This window comes from Eptatretus burgeri, chromosome 5 (assembly GCF_056783735.1).
Source record: "Eptatretus burgeri isolate ZD-2024b chromosome 5, Ebu_testis_v1, whole genome shotgun sequence".
NCBI classification, from domain to species: domain Eukaryota; kingdom Metazoa; phylum Chordata; class Myxini; order Myxiniformes; family Myxinidae; genus Eptatretus; species Eptatretus burgeri.
In genome coordinates this window covers 23,216,307-23,238,015 of record NC_140965.1, presented here as the reverse complement: position 1 = coordinate 23,238,015, position 21,709 = coordinate 23,216,307, and the positions used below count along the sequence as shown (strand labels likewise).

Here is a 21,709-nt window from a genome sequence, read left to right as displayed (position 1 = left end):
TCTCTCTCTCTCTCTCTCTCTCTCTCTCTCTCTCTCTCTCTCTCTCTCTCTCTCTCTCTCTCTCTCTCTCTCTCTCTCTCTCTCTCTCTCTCTCTCTCTCTCTCTCTCTCTCTCTCTCTCTCTCTCTCTCTCTCTCTCTCTCTCTCTCTCTCTCTCTCTCTCTCTCTCTCTCTCTCTCTCTCTCTCTGTTGCTCTCTCTCTCTCTCTCTCTCTGTTGCTCTCTCTCTCTCTCTCTCTCTCTCTCTCTCTCTCTCTCTCTCTCTCTGTTGCTCTCTCTCTCTCTCTCTCTCTCTCTCTCTCTCTCTCTCTCTCTCTGTTGCTCTCTCTCTCTCTCTGTCTGTTGCTCTCTCTCTCTCTCTCTCTCTCTGTCTCTCTCTCTCTCTCTGTCTGTTGCTCTCTCTCTCTCTCTCTCTCTGTTTCTCTCTCTCTCTCTCTCTCTCTCTCTCTCTCTCTCTCTCTCTCTCTCTCTCTCTCTCTCTCTCTCTCTCTCTCTCTCTCTCTCTCTCTCTCTCTCTCTCTCTCTCTCTCTCACACTCACCAGGTGTTGACAAGGCTGCAGACTAGGCTAGCAATGACGATTAATATGCAAATAGTACGAATATAAAACATACAATAAACAGATATGCAATCCAAGCCGATGACATGTGGAGCACGTGCGTGCCTTAATATGGTGTTTCCTCAAGTAGCTCACTGTGAAAATGGAGAAAAGACCAACATGTTTAACAGCCTGCACAGATGCTACCTCCACAACTGGCCTGTGCAGGCCTTCAAAACCGGCAAAGACAAAATTTCACTTTGGATAATTACCGAAGTCACCATGGGTCCGACGGTACTTTTCCCTGCAGCGAACACCTGCTAAAGCATCTTTCGATCGTACAACAAAGGTTTACAAATTAATGAAAGAACAAACAGGCCGTGCCAGTTCTTCTTCACACATACGCTACGTGACTATTTTGGGCAAACCAGTTTACCAGCAACAATGTCTGGTCGTAACTGTATACCGATGAAGTGTGCTCTTGTTTTTAGTTTAGTTAATGTGTACAAGGTGTTATTTAATTGTCCCTGACTTTTTCTCACGTTTCCTCTAGGCTATGAGATGTCACCCACTGCAGCGGCAAACTTTACCCGCAGAAACCTTGCCGACTACCTTCGCAGCAGGGTGTGTAATCGCAGATCTCTATAATCGTAGTAGGAACACAACGCTGATGCACGGACATAGTATGCTCAATGGCATCTCAATTTTTACATTCTCACTAAGGTATGCACATGGTGTAGGTTACCAATTCAAGTTGGTTTAATCACCTGTAACTATTTCCACGATGGGAATTTTCTAACACCAATCACCCTGAAATCAAGTTGATTATGTAGACGTTGATGCACAAACACTACTGGGGGATGAACGGTGACCACGTGGAAATTGGTCGTTGCTACCTCAGGAATCATGAAATGGACAAACCAGGCCTGGGTATTCGGGGTATTTTGATTTCGACTTTTTGAGTGCATTTTGACAAAATCCTAATGAATTAATAATTGACGCTGATACTGCTGCTGCTGCCACCAGTATCGAAATCTCTTCTTATTCACCTTGATGCTAAGTCAAACTGCCACTGTGTGCAGACCCCGTACCACGTGAACCTGCTGCTCGCTGGTTGCGATGATATTGACGGACCGTCTCTCTTCTACATGGATTACCTGGCGTCCATGGCCCGTGTGCCGTTTGCTGCCCATGGTTACGCTTCTCATCTCACCATCACTCTGCTGGATCGTTTCTACCGCCCAAGTGAGTTCTTATGCCCATTGAGCTGTCCGCTTCGTGTCAAATGTCTGATGCAGTGAAATTGATAAAAAATAAAAAATTTTAAAGAGGGGTCAGTTTTCACCGGCATTGCCATGAAGATGATTTGCACAATTTTTTTTTCTACTGTTGTTCTTGGTTTCAGTTGCAATATCTTTTCTGTTTGTGCTTGCAGTCAACCCTGAGTTTTGTTAATTTCGTTCTCTTCCACCCTTCCCCACCCCCCCCCCCACCCCTTTACTACCCCAAACAGATTTGAGTCGAGACGAAGCGGTAGACATCTTGAAAAAGTGTGTGCAGGAGGTGAGTTGATCTCGTCACAGGACCGAGCAGACTTGTTTTTAAAATGCTAAGAAGTGTGTTCAAGGCTTGCACCGTTTGGGGTGGGCCGTAGGAGCAAAGATCATTTATTTTGTACACTGGAAGCCATGTGACATTGTCGGAAAGCTGTGGCTTGATCGTCTGGTGAGTGTGCGCCAAACTGCTTATTTCCTCTGCCGTTTCTACCCATTCCTCTGCTTTCTCTTTCAGTTGCACAAACGGTTTTTGGTGCACCTGCCGACGCTTTCCGTACGAATCATAGACAAGGATGGAATAAAAGAACTTCCTCTCCTCAAAGGCTCTGATGCTTGAAAACTGGTAGAATGAATGCTTGTAAAGGTGGACTGTCGGTGGGAAAGAAAGGGTGTGGGTACACGTTCGGAGGAGTTGAGAAAGTTTTGTATGTAACTTGCAACCAATAAACTCGTACAATATGACCTCTTTCTGTCGCTAAATAAATAATTGCACTTTGAGTACATATTCAAAGTAAATCGGCATATTTATGGATTGGCGAACCTGTATTTTTACCCATGACCTTTTGCTTGCACGTCGGTGTTGGTATTTTTATTTATTTAAATAGGGTTGCACAACTCGCTAAACATTTCTCAGCGAGTGAATTTTTTTGTTTTGTTCCTAAAGCAGGTATCCTGCTTGCATTTCATGGTCGATGTCATGATTACTTTATTTTTATAGCTCTTATTTGCAACAATTACTTCTGGACAATTTTTTTTAAATTAAAGGATTTGGAGGTAATCTACAAAACAAAGTTTGTCTTTCGAATGCTGGGGTTCTTAGTGCAGTCGGTGCCTGTGCTGGCCTCGCCTGAAGGGGAGAGGCCATTGAATCAGTTTGTGATTGTGTCTGCACAGATGTACTTTAATAGATTCATTCTCATATCCACTAATAATCGATACTAGCTGAGACCCCGTCAGATGGATTCCCTTCATTCAACCACCCTCACCAGCCCACCCACACTCGAGGGACATGGACTGGACAGGGCGTGCTTGCTCCCATCCCTGCCCCATTCCCCCCCTCCCGCCTCCCACACCCCGCCTTCAATTTGCTTACCCCCCCCCGCCCAAAAATTTAATTACCCCAGCCCCGCCCCTTCACTCCCCACCCCTGTCTCTTGATTCCCCACCCCCTGTCCACCCCCTCACACTCAACCCCACCTAATTCACCCCAGCCCACTCATCCCCTGCCCCATTTCCCCCGTCTCCCGCTTTCAATTTGCTTACCCCCACCCAAAAATTTGCTTACCTTGCCCCCCGCCTCTTCACTCCCTGCTCCCGCCTCTTCACTCCTCGCCCCCGTCTCAACGAAAAGTGTTTATTCTGCTTCAGAATTGAAAGTTGACTATTGCCGCTCTGTGCGATGCACTCTTACAGGTACGAAGTCTCTTTCAGTCCAGGTCACAGTACCGAGAAAAACGTGACGCGACCGCTTGGAGGAGCACAAAATTCGTCCTTCAGTATTAATATCTGTATGCCCTGGGAAGGCTCTGGATTGTTAAAAGTTCCCTCTTGTTGCGATTGTGGAACCAAACCAAAAGGTATCCAAACTGAATTTCAAGATCATGCAAAGCAAGGATTTCAGGTAGTTGTGCACTTGCAGGTGCTTGATGAGAGTCAGCGAGCGTTTCACATGAAATGTTTTATGCATGTACAAAATGACTGAAATGTTACTTATTTCTGTTAGGCATGGACTTAAAGAAATCCAACTCTTCTGTTATGGATTTGAAAGATAACATCTGGTATTGTTTTAAACACCGACCAACACATAATTTCTGATGCACCAACTACCTATTGTATGTAAATTTGTTCAGACTTTAATTGGTCTCCTTTCTGGTGTTCTGCCTGAAGGCAGATTGGACTACTTCGGCAGTCCAAAGCAAGGCTTACACTGTGATGTGCCATTGCCTTCCTTGCAGGAAGTCAGGACAGAAATGTAGAATTTGTTTGAGGGTATCAGTGATAGCGAGCGCACTTACTCTTCACCAAGAACACCGTGGGATCTTTTAACGTCCACCAACTCATGCAGGCAGACAGGACGCTCATTTTAACATCCATCCGCGGGACGGCACACACATTGATGAATCTCCCTGCCTGTAAAAACTAGCATGGTAGTTTATATCTGGGTCAGGATTCAAACCCAGTCGAGACCACTCAGAGAGCATGCATACCTCTTGGCTATCCTGCCAGCTCCTTTAATCAGCATAATCAATAATGATCAAAGCCAAGCAAGTAAAAGATAACAGCCATGTGCAAAATCAAAATGTGGAAGTCGGATTGAGGTAAAAGTTTTTACCCGCCCCCCCCCCACCTGTGCATGAAGTGAAAAGAGGGGTGAAGCAATTGGTTCACTTTGTCTGTCTGGCTATAAATGTCAGTTTATGATTGATGAACAACTTGAACTCAGTAGTTATATTTGGAAAATGAACCTGCAGTTTAGCATTGTTGAGAATCTGAATTTGGAAAATTGTATGGAATCTTTTCCCAAGCATGCATGCGCACAGAGGAGTGAGATAACCTTTTTTTACTCTGGCAATCAAAGAAAATACAAAACGAGAATGGCACTCAGTGGAGCATACTCTCGTCTTGCCTCGCACACTCATTCTGAACACACGACTATTATGGCCCTTGTACTGATTGTATGACTGTACGCACCCATGATTATTAGGATATTTAACGACCACTTTTGTTCACATAAAAGCTAAATTGCATCAATGAAGGTGAATATGAAAATAATTTCAAACTATATTCTCAATGGTTAGTCGATTATGTGTAGTTTCCCATCAATTTGTTGAGTGATTTTGGAGAAGAGTTTTTATTTTTAATCGTTTTTACGTTTTTATTTTCAATTCAATATTGCCACCAGACCATGTGACCAATGACGTAACTTTAATTCTCCGTTCGCTCATATCGGGTCTTAGGTCTTACAAAGTTTCACATAAGGATTTCGATTCAACCAATTATGGCTGGAATGCTTAAAAAAAGAAAAAATCGTTATCACCAGATTTTCTTTTTCCCCTTTAAGTATCATTTATTTATTTTAAATAATTTAATTTATTTATTTCTGTTAATTGAATATAGATAGCTACCATACCATGTGACATGACATCAGAGTTGTCAACAAAATACAGTACTCCATGGGGAGTCCCTCCTCTGTTTAACGTTTCCCCATCGATCCGACAAGCATTTACAGAGAAAAACAAAATTTAAAGCGAAAATATATAGCGAGCACACACACGCAATAGTCCCACAATGGTCATAAAGAAGTCTGGAAATTAAATAAAGGTTACCACTCAGAGAAGTCTGGAAATTAAATAAATTAAAGTTACCACCAGAAGTCCAGAAACTAGAAGGGCACTGGGTAGAGCGCATACCTCTGCCATGTCATGCCTGATCCACGAGAACATATCGGGCCCATTACATTTTTGAAATATCATGCGATACAGTACTATATCATTTTTGGCTCTATCTCTCAATGGTGAAGAATCACTGAAAATTCTCGTAGTCAGATCCAGATCCAGATCTTCACCAAAATCTACTCAGTTTGTCCTTGTCACACACTCAACCTGTCTACAAAATTTCATCCGAATCCGTCTACAACTTTGTGAGATATCCTGTATACAAACAAACAGACAGAAAGGGGTGAAAACATAACCTCCTTCACCTTTGGTGGCAGAGGTAATTACATAAAGTCGTGAACACCGCCCGGAGAAGCCTGGAAATTAATTTAAGTTACTGGAACTGCAGGGCTTCTTCGGATGTCTCCATGAGATTTCATTTAAGTTGGAACTGCCGGACTTCTCCGGACGCTGTTCGTAACTTTATTTAATCTATTTAATTACCGCTCACACTTAAACTAAAATGCGATACGTTCTACAAACTCTCAACTTCAAAATTTAAACAATTGAGCTTAACAACAGTTCCGACTGCTAAAAAAAAAAAAAGCTCCAGGCGTCTCCGGACTTCTCTGATGGTGTTTAGTATGACCCGTCTTGCAACCCTTCCGGGCGAGACGAGCCATTCCGAAGAGGAAACTTACTCTTTTTCTGGATGTACATGTCATCAAGGACACAAAGAACTAATGTGACATGTTAAACAAGAGTGAGAATTGCTTTGCAATACATGTCCCCCTGTCGGTTCCAATGAATGTTCGGCAGATAAAAAATTGTTTGCATTCAACGCATGCTCGAGGTGATACCGGAACCAAAATGAAGAAGAACTTCTCTAACCCGTGTTCTGTTGATTTCTTCGGCTTTGCCTATTCCATATTAAAAATAACCCGATGTATATACATGAAACAAAAACATGCGGACGGCTTATGTGCAGATATAATATATTGTTGTTATATAACTCGGATCATGCCAATTGCACTGGGCCATGGACTAACATCCAGGCCTAAGGCCTGACGTCTGCCTGTCTGTGCTGCCTTATGCAATGGCGGTGCATGATTTTATTGAGGTGCAGTCAGGCCAGCTTGACCAGCCAATGGGTGTAAAGCAGTGGGGTTGAGTCAGGGCAGCTGAACACTGACCCATATGTGATATTTTTTTAAATTCAAGGACATAACTGAAAATTTGACGAAATGCCCCGAAACTCATACTTGTTCTGTAACTTACAATAAAGCCATGTACCAAGTTTCAGTTGAATATGTTAAAGGGTATGGGAAAAAGGTTGGGAAAACCACAGGTGGGACGGACGGAGAGCAAAACCCCAAGCGATGAAACCGGTCAGGGACTAATATGGTGGTGTAAAAGATGCTGCATCAAAGGTGGTAAAGTTCTGAATTTTTTTTTCTTTTTACAACTTTTAAAATTGCTATTTTATTTCAATTGAATTATATACTTGAACACTGAAGAACACAAATTGCCTTTTTGACATTTTCAAAACCCTTTAGTTTAGCAGTACAAGTATCACTCACTTAACGAAGGGGTTACTTGTACAAACGAACCTTCGTTACGCGGGAGCTCGTTTTCCATTATTTCTTATGGGAAAATTACACTTCGTTTCCCCAACCATAATTGTTCGGTCGATAAGCAAAACCATATGCTTGCTACGATGATTTTAGTTGCAAGTGACATAAATATTATTATTTACCGAATAATAAAGACAGTTACACAATAAAGTTAATTTAGTTGTAACAATCGAGTCCAGTGGGAGGTGATGGAGATGATTATTTTTAATCATTCACAAAGTTAATTATTTATCATTCTCAAAAGTTAATCACCCCATTGAAAAGTTAATTGGTGGGAAAAAAAAAAATGTATGTCATCCACCACTGCCAATGATGTTGCACAATCACCAGACACTGCTCCGTTGTTTTAGCCAAAGAAAAGACCTTCGTTCAGCGATGAACAGCCTTAAATGAAGCCATTTGTTGTAGCGCACGTTCGTTAAGTGGGGAATACCTGTCTTTCAACAAAATATTATGGTATTTGTCATTTCTACCAACAAAATTTGCCACTTCCAGACCCCGTCCATGTCTTCTTATTTTTTTTTCCTCAAGACTGCATGGAGAAAGGTGTTCTATGAACTCGTTTTTTGTTTCTGTTTTCATTTAAGCTTACACTGAATTTTATATTTTAGTGTCAATTTGGCCAAGCAAAGCGAGGTCGTGCCGACAGAAAACGGACTTTTTGAAATGCCGGATGCATTTTCCATCCAATCATGAACGGTGTTAATACATTCTCAATGGGGAGGCACTCCTTCCTATGTTGAAAGAATTATGTCAATCGCTCAAGCGGTTTTGGAGAAGAAAAATTTCAAAACAAAAAGGTGAAAAAGTGAGGGCCTCAGTCAACGTTCCACAACATGGTCAAGGATAGTTGTGGACACATATTAGTTATAAATAAAAAATGACCGTTTTTACAGCCATTTTTTCCCTGCTGTGCAGGGGTTGGGCTTTTCTTGAGGCAATGTTTTATGGCCGGATGCCCTTCCTGCCGCCAACCCTGGTCGCCTCTTATGACACACAGCGATATGGTACACCTATTCTAACCGGGCCATATACCGGGACCAGTACACTAGTACTCATTTTGCCGACCTCGGAAGGATGACAAGCTGAGTCAACCCACTGGTGTTAATTCAGCAGCCAACGGGGCTTGAACTCAGGACCCTGGAATCCCACTAAGCTTAACCACTAAGCCAACACCAGGCTGGACACATATTAGTTAAAACTCTCAATTCTAACTTCTATCAATTGAAGTAAAAATAAATTGTCATTTCTGCAATAACTTAGTAATAGAACAAGTACTAAATAATCCTGAGACTAAAATAAAATTCAAACCAAACTACAATCTAACTGGAATGTTCATAGAACATCTTACCCCACACAGTTGAGAAAGACATGGGAAGGGTCTCTTTAAACTCTTGCTTTGCATTTCTGAGCATGATCTATATTTCCAATGAGCTGCCATTTTGTCTGAATCTCGATGTTCCCCCGACACAGGGTGTGAGCGGAAAATTTGATTGGTCGAGATGGCACATTTTGTCCAAGTTCTGCTAAGCTTGGTTTTTGGGAGTACCAACAGTGATTTGTTATCCAAGTGAGATAATTCAATTGAAATAAGATTTTGAAGGTTGTAGGAAAGTTTGTTTTTTCAGAAGTTTACCACCATTGATGTACAGTCTGTAACATCACCTTGCATTAGTTCTTCGTGCCTGTTTATGTCCTTAATGACATCATTCCAAACAGGAAACTTTTTGAGGATTTTTAATTTTGATTAAATGCCATACAGGCTGACGCACCATAACAATTACCTTACTCCTCTGTGCACACACACACAATTGGGATCAAATTCCATACAATTTGCCAAATTCAGAACCAAAGTTCTGCTTCTGTTCTGGTCAAAATATAAAATTAAAGTTCTTCAATCATAGACTGTCTGGAAACATAGACGAAAGATAAACAAATTGTTTAACCACACTTTTTGCTTCGTGCGCGCAGGGTAATAATGGATATCTATTGGTAATAACCAGACTCAGTGGTGTAATGGTTAGAAAGTCCGTGCGGGAGGTTGAAAGTTCCACCCCCAGCAGTCATACCAGGGACTTCAAAAATGGTATGTGCTGCTTTCTTTCTTGACAGCATTTAAAAGGATAGAGAATTGACAACCAATGCCTGTAAGGCAATGGCAAACCACCCAGTATCACCCTTGCCAAGAAACTGCTTTGGCAGCCCCAACACCATTTACATCAAATCAAATTCTTCGTTGTTGGACTGAGAGGAGAGATGGGTTAATTCCTCCAGAATTGGTGTAGAGTATGGATTGTAATACCTGTTCCCACCTGGAGCAGTGTTATGCTGTATTTAGAGAGAATAGAGATCCTTCACCGACCACCCAATTTTTTTTTTAAACCACCTCCAACCTTACTGTTTATACCTCCACCCTCCACCCTCCTTCTCTAAGAACAAACATGAGTTTTTAAACTCAGGTCCACAGGTTTGAATGCATAATCAAAAACACCACTTGAATTATAGTATGACATCCATGATTAATTTACATCCCACCTGCAATTGCTTTTTAATTTTATTATTAACTGAAAGCACAATCTTTCAAACAAAATTTTAAAATAGTCGATTCTCTAACTTCTCGGCCTCACCGTTAGCCATGACCTCATGGACTGACCATAAAGCAAAGCCAGCTGCAAACTAGACAATCAGTCCAAGAAAAATAGGACTCAGCCTGCAAGGCCTTTGTGTAGTAATCAATGTAGTACTGCTCTACTTTATAGGCTGGCATCCCAGCATTACCTCGTTCTCCTGGATTCTAAAATTTAAAGCTCATTTTTGGAATCTCCCATGAAGCCAAAACAAGGCTTGTTGCTCTCAGACAATTCCGTGACCATTGAATGTTAACACCTATCCTCCAGTCTAACTAACTCTGTTGTCTGAGCCCTCTGACCCTCAGCTCCTCCAGGATCCATGCATTCAAATAATGCCCTCCTGGTTAAACTCCCAAAATCCAGGCTTTCCACATGTTTGTGGAACCATCCTGAACCCATTAAATGAAATCTTGCCTCCCCCCCCCCCCCACTTGAAGCAAGCAGTGTACAACCATCCCCACCCACAATCCTTTGTATACCCCATTAATCCAACACACAGACTTGAACTTTACCTTTTCATACTGTCAGTACATTGCTTTTGGCTCCTCTCTTCCATGAGCCCAGATTTTAGATACACAAAAGTAGAAGAGAAGCAAAGCTTTATTGCCAAAATTAAAATTCTGAACCTGTAGTGTAAACACATCAATACAAAACCAGTAGTACGAGCTCAAACAGCCCAGCTTTCACTTGACGTATTGTTTATAAAATTATCACAGTGGCATGTACTATAAAGCATTTGGTGCCGAAGTTTATAAAAGTACCAAATAAAAAAAAAAAAAACGAAAAAAAAACCTTTACCTAACCATCCAGTCACGTGACAATATAAATGGCTCGTATCCCTGCCCAGCATTCGACTTAGATTGCTCCCAAACCTCATCATTCATTCGCTTTTTTTTGGCAGAGTTTTGTTTTTCAAAAAAAAAAAAAAGTGCATTTCCACCGCACGTTATGCGTGGTGTGATGTATTGGTTTAATTTGCTACTTATTCACTTAATATGCTGATAGCCTGTGTCGGAGTGGCGACCCGTCCAGGATTGTGCCCAATAGCCAAGGAGACTGCTTCGGCAGCACCAACGCTCTGCACAGAGTATGGTCCCAGTGGATGGATGGATGCTGATAGCCATCTGCTCAAATCCCTTGGCACCATTACACAAATGCCGTCCGTTTTCAGCCATGGCACATGCAACCGGTTATCTTACTCATCGTTATTATACAGATAGGTTTAAATCTTACAAGGAAAGTATATTTACTCGAGCATCATGTCAGTGTCAGTCATCGAACTGCAAACACGACTTGCTTTGAAGAAAATAAAAGTCTATCCCACCACCAGCACCACCATCACCACCACCTTTTCTTAGCAGGGGAAATATGCACACCGTAACCCCTGTCTGTCTGAGGTACATGGGAGTTCCCAGCTTTAAATAACATTAAATGTTCACACCATATTTACAAACGTCCCCATTTACATAAATTATCACAGTTTTTTTATTATTTCATGAAGAAACACTGTTTTCCCTTCAGCAAGGAAATGATAGTTTGTTATGGCTATCTTCAGCATCACTTTCAGGGACAAGCAATGTTCCTGGAATTTTAGTTTTTTTCAGGGGGGCGAGGTGGCTCCTTAAAAAAAAAAAAAATACGTTTGGGGACACTATCAGCCATAGCCATGCAGAGAGAGAAATCAAAGCACACCCAAGATTCCTGCTCAATCATGGGCTGCCACAGGGGTAAGGGAGAGGAGGTGAAGGGGGAAGATAACTGAAAGAGTTAAAACAACTGATACTGAACCAAAATGTCCAGAAATCTGCAGGGAGATGACCTTATTCTTACACATTAGCCACAAGGAATTTCTCAAATGTTGCCCATCTTCAGTGTCTCATTCTTCAATAAGCCATTAAAAAAAAAGAGAAGACATTTCTTTAGATGCAGCTTACCAGAAAAGTTTCTCCATTTATAGTCCCTGCTCTTGTCTCGAGCTTCAGAACAGAACCCCCTTTCATTTCCGTCGTTTCTCATCTTTGTCAGCCTTTCCGCGGGCTTGCCCGTCGCTTTCACCACCCGAGTACATCCTGTCGATGGCTTTGAGGGCTTCATTGAGGTAATTCTGAAAGGCGGTGAGGGCAGCACAAATCGCCGGAGATCCAAAGCCGTGCGTGAGAAGACTGAAGTGCGTGAGTGCGCTCTGCACTCCCGTCTCGAGCATGGGCACGGGACGTGCATTTCCGAGGGGAGAACGATCCTGGGCAAGAAGATCGGCGAACTCTTTACAGATTTGCCTAGATGGCAGGGGAGGGGAAGAAATACAGTGAAAAAGGTGACGCGGAATGTACATAGTTTCCAAGCGAGTACTTTCCCCAAGTGTTTTCCAGATGATTTGCTGTTCACACAAAGCTATTACACTTGTTTATGCGTTTAGACAGGTTTGCCGACAATTATTTCACTTACTTTGTGGCCAGGAGCATGTTCTTCCGAGTGTGCAAGTCACCGTGGTCCGTATGTTGTCGTGTCAGGAAATCCGCTACAGATTTTGTTGGAAACTCCGTCTCACTCGCGTATCCAAAGTCCCTGGCGAGATGAATGGCCTCACCTGCACAGAACAAGTGCAAATCATTCCCTCGTTTGGATACCAAGTGTATCCTGTGATTGTTGCTAGATAACTAAATTTGGTCCTTGAAAACCAAATCGAGATGCCACACACCCGGAGCCTAATCGATTTACCTTTCAACAGCAACACAGCCTGGCCAATACCTACACAAGCATTTTCCTTTCTGCACATTTTGAGTGTTAAAGTGGGCTGGCAGGATGGCCGAGACACATGCGCACTCGCCTCTGAGCTGTCTAGCCTGGGTTTGAATGTCAGCCAGCTATAAACCATCATGCTGGTGTTTCGCAGGCAGAGCGAGGCATCGATGCATGTGCCATCCCTCGGATGGACGTTAAACTGCGCGTGCCAGCATTGAAGTTGGTGGATATTAACAATCCCACCATTTTCATCACGAAGAGTAGGCAATCCATCGCTGGCACCCTGGCCAAATTCCAGCTCTAACCTACAGGGGGGCACTGCACCAGCAGCACAGCCACACTCCCTCAGCCAATGATGGCACATATGAAAGAAGAAGAGTATGAAGGTATTCTTTGAGTTGGTCATTCAAAACCTTATAATGACCTTTTCTAATGAGACCAATAAAAGGCGTACCTTCTACAAGAGAGGTGAGCAGCGTAACGTTTGCCGCTTTACGCCGGCCTGCAGGCAAGTTCAGCCCGATCTTGTCCAGGTTTTCTCGTAGGGAGCGACCACCGTTCTTGGATTTCGCTCTACAAACATACCACAAACATCACTAAACAATATGATAACACAGAAATTGAGGTTTGATTTAACAACTGCTCACCATTCGAGAACTCATCTCCAAACACATCTTCAAATTTTGTAATCGTAATACCCACTCCCTCCAGGAGGATTGTTTTTCAGAATTGCCATCGTTTTCCACCCTCAATATCCGCTTAAACCTCTTGCATTATTCCAAGTGTATGGGGTGAGGGAGGGGGGGGGATCACAAATCCTCTCCCAACACTAATGAAGAGTGGGCAGGGGGATTTATTTAATGCCCGTGACCTAACATGGAGACTCGTACAGTTGTATCTGACTTCTGGTGGTATTCATGATCAGATTTCTCCAAACATCCCTATCCTGTACTGCTTCCCGAAGTTTTGGAGAGTTCACGTACCCCAAGCATGAAAATTTGATTCCTGGCTTTCCAACGGTACCATTTTTATTATTCTACGACGGAAGAAACTGCTACATCAAAGCTCGAGGTCCTGCTTTTTCTTTGTGCGACAGACATGGATGGACCTCCTTTTCGTAATAGTAACAACCGTTTGCTCTCGGAGTGAAAAAAAAGGGTAATACCCACTCCCTCCAGCAGGGGTCAGTTGTTAAACCACTTGCACTCTTCTCCGTGTATCGGTGAAAATCATAAGTCGTCTCCCCATTCTCACCCGGAGGGGGGTGGGGAAGGGAAATTGGTTTTCACCAAATTACCTGACACTGGGTACCCCGAGCACGTATGCAAAATTTGATGGAGATTGGCCCAACCGTTTTACATACTATAACGATCAGACGTACGTACATGCACAGTACATAGAGAATCGCCTAATTTTACGATGATGATACAATTGCACAGATCCAACTCCTCCTACATTTTTCTTTCATTCGGTGGTATATCCCACAAACATCAAAATACAAATAGTTTTGTGAAGAACGACCGGTTATCCAAGGGTGTGTTCCTTAGCAAACAGCGTGCTTCGTTCAAAAAGCACTCCAACAAGCACTCCAACAGTACGGAGTGCCCGGCACTGCCTAACATGCGGTTCTGCATGTAGATAATGTTGTCACGGTACTCGAGCAAATGCTGTTAGGACCATCATTTTCAGTTTTACTCGATCCTCTTGTGACAACTTACCCAAATGAACTTATTGTGTTCGCGGCAGCTACAGAGTACGAGGAAGAGGGAAAGATAAATAAATGGGAAATCAGAAGGAGCAGCCCCCTGCCAAGCTCATCTCTGGACTATGGACCTGCTGCTGTGCATTTTGGGTAGGGATTTTGCATGTTTGTAGATCTTGAAGAATCAAGATGAAAATTCGAGTAAAAATTAAAGTCTGAAATGCACATTTTAATAATGTCATGAGTATACATTAACAGGAGTATACCTCTGAACATGTCATTGGTTGTTGAATCATTTTGAATCAGACTCCGGCGGCCATTTTTGCTTACAGAACGAGGAACCTCTGTCAAATTGCTTGCTCCATTTGCTGAGCGGCTTGCAAAGCGGTTGATACTGAACGACTGGCTTGAAAAGCGATAGCAAGCTGCTTGCGAAAGGAACACACCCCAGGTCTTTGCAGTTTAAAGAGATCGAGGCTGTAGAGTTTCAAAAGAAAATAAATACCATCAGCTTACCTGCGCAGGACACCTCCAAGAAGAGAGGCATTCAGGCACTCTGGAGGAGAGAGACGTCGTTGAACTTCACCCACTGTCACCTTGTACTTCGACGTCGAACTGAGCAGGGACAGTCGGCCAGGAACAGAGCAGAACACATCCCCTGGATTCATGGTCGCTCCTGGGAAGAAGCCATCTTTGTTCATGCTGTGTATGCTCATGCTGCCATGCCCTGACGACTTGGGAAGCACTGACCATGGAGAAGGACAGGAGCACAAAGATGGAATAATTAAAACTCCTCCAGAAGTATATCACAACATGAACATCTCTTGCGTGTTACCTGAAAAGCTTTTCTGTTCAACATGCATAACTTGAAGCCGATTGCGTGTCATCGTATGCATACAGTACGTTGCAGACTGAAAACATTGACATCACACCGAGGTACACACACCCACCTTTCTTTATAACAGAATCTGCTTGTTCCATGAGGTTCAAATTCATGGGATCTTCTGCCTTCGAAACAAAGAGAGTTTGATGAATCACGTGATATATTTTCAGTGCAAAGAAAAAGTAAACGAGGAAAAAGGGAAAGTCATTCACAAACTATGACGACTACTACTACTACTACTACTACTACTACTACTACTACTACTACTACTACTACTACTACTACTACTACTACTACTACTACTACAGCCTCAATTAATCCCACATTGCTGTGGGGTTGGGAATGGGAAGGTTTTTGGCCCAGGTTTTTCAACCGGCCGACCAGGCCTGACATTTGACTGAAGGTGTTCATCACAGGAGTTTGTAATTGTTCAGGGTGCCGGCACGAACTCGCATACTCTTGAAAGAGCGTGGGATGTTTAACGTCCACCAGAAATGCTAGCGGACGGGACACCTGGCTTAAGGTCCATCCGAGTGACGACGAGCTTTGCGACACGGTACAGCCGGGTCGGTGATTGAACCCAGATGGCGGCTCAAAAAGGCACGGGCACTACCCATGCACGACACCGCAAGATGCAAAGAAGAGAAAAAAAAAAAAAAGGAGAACGAGACACCGAAAGTGTGGTTGCAAAATAAATAACGCTTGTGGCCCTCAGCTACGGAGGAATAAAATGGTCTGCGCCGGTCGCAGTGTCCTTATGGCGTTTGCTTGAGGTTTTGATTTTCCGCATTGAACATTCAAAAGAAGGTAAAACTTTATCTCCTTTCCCTAAAACAGGTGAGAGACGAGCAGGATAACGCTCACATATTAAAATCTCATTAAAGAACAATCATAAACTTCCCACACACTGCACAAGTCCAGCCTTCAAAACTTGGGAGGCATTTGCCAAACGATAGCAAAACGACGCACAGTCGGTCCTGGTGGAGCATGATGACATCCACGAAGATTGAAACCAACTTTTCATTAAAGACAAACAATTTTTGCCTAATTGGCATTTACAAACTATTTGTTCATGTTCTTAATCAAACGACAGTTTTGTCTACCATACGAGAACTGCGAAAGTAGTGAAATAAGTGTGGATGGACGCACGCACGCACGCCGAGTCGAGCTACAGTAGTTACCTCCACCACCAAAGGTGAAGGAGGTTGTTTTCACCCCTTTCTGTCTGTTGGTGTGCAGGATATCTCAAAAAGTTGTTGACGGATCCGGATGAAATTTTGTGGGCAGGTTCGGTGTGTGACGAGGACGAAGTGATTCGATTTTGGTGAAGCTCCAGATCTGGATCAGACTACTAGAATTTTTAAAGTGATTCTTCACCAGTGAGAGGTCGGGCTCAAAAACGACAGATAGCACGGTATCTCAAAAAGTTGTGGACGGATTCGGGTGAAACTTGGTGGACACGTCGGGTGTGTCGCAAGGACGGATCGATTCAATTTTGAAGATCTGGATCTGGATCTGGATACGAGAATTATTTAATTTTTTTTTAGGAGATTCTTCACCGTCGAGAGATAGGGCCAAAAACGATATAGTCCTTTATCGCACGATATTTCAAACATGTATTGGGCCAGATATGTTCTCGTGGATCAGGCATTACGTGGCGGAGGTACGCGCTCTACCGAGTGCCCTTCTTGTTTATAGTCCGGAGTGATTATACCGAGGAGACAAATCAACCGACTTGCCATTGCATCAGGACGCCTGAATTGCACTCGTGATGAAAAGCAATGACAGTAACGGCTCAGACTTGGCAAAAGGAAAACCAGACCTTTTCACATTCATCATCGGAAGGTCGTGGCACCTGCACACCTGCACAATGTTGTTTCGTTCATTTCAAAAGGAGGAATGAGCAAAGAAAAAGCACCGAAGGACCATTTTTACGTGAAGAACGTGCGATGAGCTACAATAACGAGAATTGTTCTAATCACGCGACGAAGGCCCAAGATCCAAGAAACGCTCACCTGGCGAGCAAGACACACGCACACCCATACATACCCACCTTTGGCTTGTCTGCATTGTTTAATTTCGGTCATTAAACCTTTCATCGCCCCAGGTCTGACACAACATACCGTTGGAAGTCTTAAGAGACGCTCAATTACCCCGTTATTGACTCCATCACCAAGTCTTCTTCCATCCAAGTCTTTCACGGACCGGATGGCCAGGTCCGACTTTCTACCAAGGTGAGGGCAGGAATTTGTAAATTTTGTTGAGGGTGCCGGCGATGGCTCGCCTACTCTTAACGAAGGACACCTTGTGATCATTAAAGTCCTTCAACGAATGCCGGCAGACGCGATTCCCGTTTTCACGTCCATCCGAGGGAACGACACACACCTACCTATGAAACAGCGGGATGACAGTTTCTAGTTGCGTCGGGATTCGAACCCAGGCGAGACGGGCTATACGAAGAGGTGAGTGTGCGACTCGATCGTTACAATTTCGTTCCGTTTTACGACGTCGCCCGTTGTCGACGGTTCAGCAATAAGGAGTCATCGAGAGTCCGTGGACGGGTTCATGCGATTTGGTGAGATGATAAAGTGTTGTAAGACCGATCTCAACAAGTACCTGTTGAACGAGGTGGTCAAGGTGAGCTCACTTCATTACCTGGGAATCCATAGCAAGCTGGATTAACTAACTCATCGACTTGCACACAAAAAATGTGAAATGGTGCAGAGTTCAAGGGGGAAAAAAAAAAAAACAAGTCAGAGACAAAAAGGATGTCCAACAGAGTGATAGGTAAAACATACCTGTACAGGTGTGCATCATATAAATAAATAAAAACATTTTAAAAAGTACTTCCAAGGTATGCACAACTACAGTAGCGACCTGGACCCACAACATGCAAACCTCCTATATACAAGGTAGACCACGACGGTCACCTCGACTGTCGGGACTCCAAATGGAATCGCTGCAAAAAAAAAAAAGGATCACGTGCGAGACGAGACCGCGATAGGTACCTGCTCGTCGTGCAGTGAAGACACGGGTATCGCTTGCAGTGATATGTTGCTGGGCAGTTGCCCGGGCTCGATGCCGCTGTGCAGCAGCACGTCGGGCCGACGGGCGTCCAGGTAGTGCTCTCGGCACTGATCCAAGCTGAGCGGGCGCCCAGGTAGACCACCTGCGCCTCCGACGGACACCTGGGAGAGCAGCGAGGCGTCCTGGTGCGGAGAGGACGTCTGCCGCTGGACGACCGGCCAGCCCTGCGTCTGGGGATGATACTGGTGGTGGTGGTGGTGCAGCGAATTGAAAGCGAAAGGGTCGTGCGCATAAGGTTCTGGGGATTGCGCATACCCCGCGGGTAGAGGCTGGTACGGCGGGGGGAAGTACGGGTGTTGGAAGTCCGCGGACACCGGAGTGTGGCTGAGCTGGGGACTCGCGGCGAAGTTCCCCGATTGGCTGAGCTGTGCGAGCCGTGCCGAGCCATGAGCCGCGCCGCCGTCTTGTCGTTCCTGGGGGAAAAGCATCACAACGGGGGAAGGTTACAACAGGTGCACGGGCAGAGTACAGTACACACCTGGTGTGTGTTCACGTGTCGAGTCACAACAAATACATTCGAGGTTGTACAACGGGTCGGACGACAGGAGGTGCCGTGCGTGCTCTGGAACACCTATCGCACGTTCAAACCCACCTTCCTACTCGTACCACGTCCAGGTGAGCGTGGGCACACACCTTGACCACTCAAACTCAGCACACCGGTATATATGTACATACACACACATAGCACCTGGGGAAACTTTTCAGTCTTTCACGAACGGGCTCGATGGGCCCCGAACGTTCGACCGGACGGGAGTTATACAATTTGTAATTTGTTCAGGATGCCGGCGATAGCTCGCAGTTTACGGTATATGTACACACAGTGCGTACAGCGGAGTGCTGCAGCGTACACACCACGTTACCTGTACTGTACCCGCGTGACGCGTCCCCACACCGCCCCAGGTGTGCTCGACATTCCGAGAAGGCGAACACAGGTTTTTTTACGAAAGTCGATACACAAGATCGTACAACCAGCTTTTCGTGGCGGATTTATTAAATTTTATTACAAACAAAAATTAATTAAATATATCTGTATATAATACGTACCAACGTCAGGTAGGGACATCATGAAGTCATCAAATTATACTACTACTACTACTACTACTACCACCACTACCGACACCAACGCGACGCGATCATTTCGACTCAACGAAACACGCACGGACACGTCACCTTGTGTCCCCATTCGTTGTACAACCTCGAACACATCAGCACACGAGCAGGTAGAGACAACCACTGGCATTTCGCGGACACACTCCCCCCGGACGTGCGGACAAGGGTCCGTGTAACACGTCCGCACGTTTCCCCGTCGCCGTGTGTACTTACGGGAAACAGAGAATATTTAACGCTGTCTTGAAATTTCAACAGCATTTTAATTTCGTCGTATTCGAAGCAAAGTTCAGCCAGGGCGCCCGTTTCCTTGGGAATGAGAAGGAGAGCACGACGGGTTGTGGTGTCCCCCGGGTCGCCGCGCTTTTCGATCAAAGATCGCACAACACGTGTCCAGCCATTAAAACCCCTCTCGCTCACCGAACACACCGTCAGCCCCTTCCGATCACGTACGACGACTCACACGGACACGAGCATCGCTTGTGCTTCTCATCGATGAGCGCACTGCAACGGCGTCGCCTACCGCGACTGCTTCGGGCGGCACACGGCGAGTCGGAGCGCCGCCGACCAATCAGCGCAGGCCACGCCCACTGTGCATAATCGATTGTGTCGGGCGCGGACGCGCACTCGCTCACTAACTCGCGCACGCCGCCGCAGCAGCAGCCTCTCGGCGCTCGCGCTCTCCGTTTGCGCGGAGTCGCTCCTGATTGGCTGACGGGGTCACGGGGCCGGAGCGTCGTTACGCGTCGCGGCCTGTTTGCCGTTTTGTCGTCCATTGTGAAGAGAAAGCGCCCGAGTAAAACGGACACGTAACACCTCGAACTGCCAAAAATACTCACTAACTGTGTACTCGCGTTCAACTCTGCAATGGCTGCTCGTTTGTGTATTCAACAAAAACCCCGAACCCATGAACGTGCAGCACACGCTGTTCGTGTGTGACGATGAATAAACCGAGACCTGTTTGAAGTACATGATACGGGAGCTTGGGGGAAAGGACATTTAATTATTTATTTCCACTTAATTCTTGGGGTTTCTCCGAAAATAATTAATTTGTCCACCGCAAGGGTTGAAGCCGTCTGCTTGGGGTCACGCGAATTGGGGTCACCGCGGATTGTATTATCTCATGGAATTTCCGACGACACCCTTTCGCCGTGACGGTGACACATTTCACGAGGTTCTCACGGGTTTGTACACATAAGCGGTGTCATGGCAGCACGCTAGTTGCATCGCCGAGTGGCAAAAAAAAAAAAAATACCCCCGAGCGCGCGGCGAGCGGATGATAAATGTGACGCAACGAAATGAAGGCAAAGAAAAGAGAAAAATTCGTTAACTTCAACGTCGGTGTGCACCACGTGTTGAACTTGTAATTTGAAAATTATTTAACGTTCGCGACGAGTTCGGGATTTACAGAATTGAAATGAGATCGTTTGTAAGTTTTACCGGAGTCTCGTGCAAACTAATTGCGATGGATTTTGATGCAAATGTGAGAATATGGTTTTTTGATGGAACATTGAATCGAACGTCGTCGTCGAACGACCACCGATCGACCCCCTGCTGATGTTATTAAAGTGACTCTTTTCACATTTATTAAACTCGTTTACGAGGCGTTAAGCGACCGAGTGTCGACCGCTGGTAAAGTTAACGCCGCGCTCAACTGAGCTCGAAGACCCCGTGTGCGCGTCCATTAAGGCTCGATGGCCACCCGAGACGGACTCACCTGCAACACTAATTAAGTGGGCAGCTCGTCGGCGCCTTCGCGGAGCCGGCCCACGTCCGACCCGCTGTGGCCGCCACGCCTCGCTTTGTCCCGGTCCAAGCGAACTTTTGTCCAGCCTTGCCAGCTGACCCCACTGCACCTCATTTACAATTTTGGTGGAGCCGCGTCTGCTGTAATTACCATTCATATGGAACACACACACACACACACACACACACACACTAAAACACACACACACACACACACTAAAACACACACACACACACACACTAAAACACACACACACACACACACTAAAACACACACTCACACACACACTAAAAACACACACACTAAAAACACACACACACACACACACACACACACACACACACACTAAAACACACACACACACACACACACTAAACACACACACACACACACACACTAAAACACACACACACACACACACTAAAACACACACACACACACTAAAACACATACTAACACACACACTAAAACACACACACACACACACACTAAAACACACACACACACACACACACACACACACACTAACACACACACACACACATCTGGAATCGAACGTTCGTTACACGGAGAGCAGTCCAAGTGGAATCATCATTCATCAATTCGGTACACACTGTCCGTTCGAGAGACCAAAAGTTTTCCAAACTCCAAACTTTGTGCCATGAGAGAAGGTCGCGAGGGTCTGCGACGGAGCGTACGAGAACGACTGGTT

At 44.9% G+C, this 21,709-nt stretch overlaps 2 protein-coding genes across 4 annotated transcripts in view; one reads left to right on the top strand and one right to left on the bottom strand.

Annotated features, from left to right (window-relative positions):
* PSMB2 (proteasome 20S subunit beta 2) overlaps nucleotides 1-2,553 on the top strand; it is a 35,702-nt gene extending 33,149 nt beyond the window's left edge. Inside the window, exons 3-6 of the mRNA XM_085881084.1 lie at nucleotides 1,089-1,159; nucleotides 1,618-1,780; nucleotides 2,049-2,098; nucleotides 2,327-2,553. Of these exons, the coding sequence (XP_085737210.1) occupies nucleotides 1,089-1,159; nucleotides 1,618-1,780; nucleotides 2,049-2,098; nucleotides 2,327-2,428 (386 nt within the window). The 3' untranslated portion in view covers nucleotides 2,429-2,553. The remainder of the gene's footprint in view (nucleotides 1-1,088; nucleotides 1,160-1,617; nucleotides 1,781-2,048; nucleotides 2,099-2,326) is intronic.
* Nucleotides 2,554-10,645: 8,092 nt separating this feature from the next.
* Nucleotides 10,646-21,709, bottom strand: part of LOC147026060 (transcription factor AP-2-alpha-like) — a 34,788-nt gene continuing 23,724 nt past the window's right edge. Inside the window, exons 1-8 of one of the 3 annotated variants that reach the window (XM_085881083.1) lie at nucleotides 19,467-19,809; nucleotides 18,065-18,556; nucleotides 15,124-15,181; nucleotides 14,690-14,918; nucleotides 12,926-13,044; nucleotides 12,175-12,316; nucleotides 10,851-12,005; nucleotides 10,646-10,735 (exon numbers count right to left, since the gene is read on the bottom strand). In XM_085881083.1, coding sequence (XP_085737209.1) covers nucleotides 11,726-12,005; nucleotides 12,175-12,316; nucleotides 12,926-13,044; nucleotides 14,690-14,918; nucleotides 15,124-15,181; nucleotides 18,065-18,556; nucleotides 19,467-19,511 — 1,365 coding nt within the window. In that variant the 5' untranslated portion in view covers nucleotides 19,512-19,809 and the 3' untranslated portion in view covers nucleotides 10,646-10,735; nucleotides 10,851-11,725. Of the gene's footprint in view, nucleotides 12,006-12,174; nucleotides 12,317-12,925; nucleotides 13,045-14,689; nucleotides 14,919-15,123; nucleotides 15,182-18,064; nucleotides 18,557-19,466; nucleotides 19,810-21,709 lie in introns of those variants that run through there. The other 2 variants (XM_085881081.1, XM_085881082.1) reach the window with 2 other exon arrangements.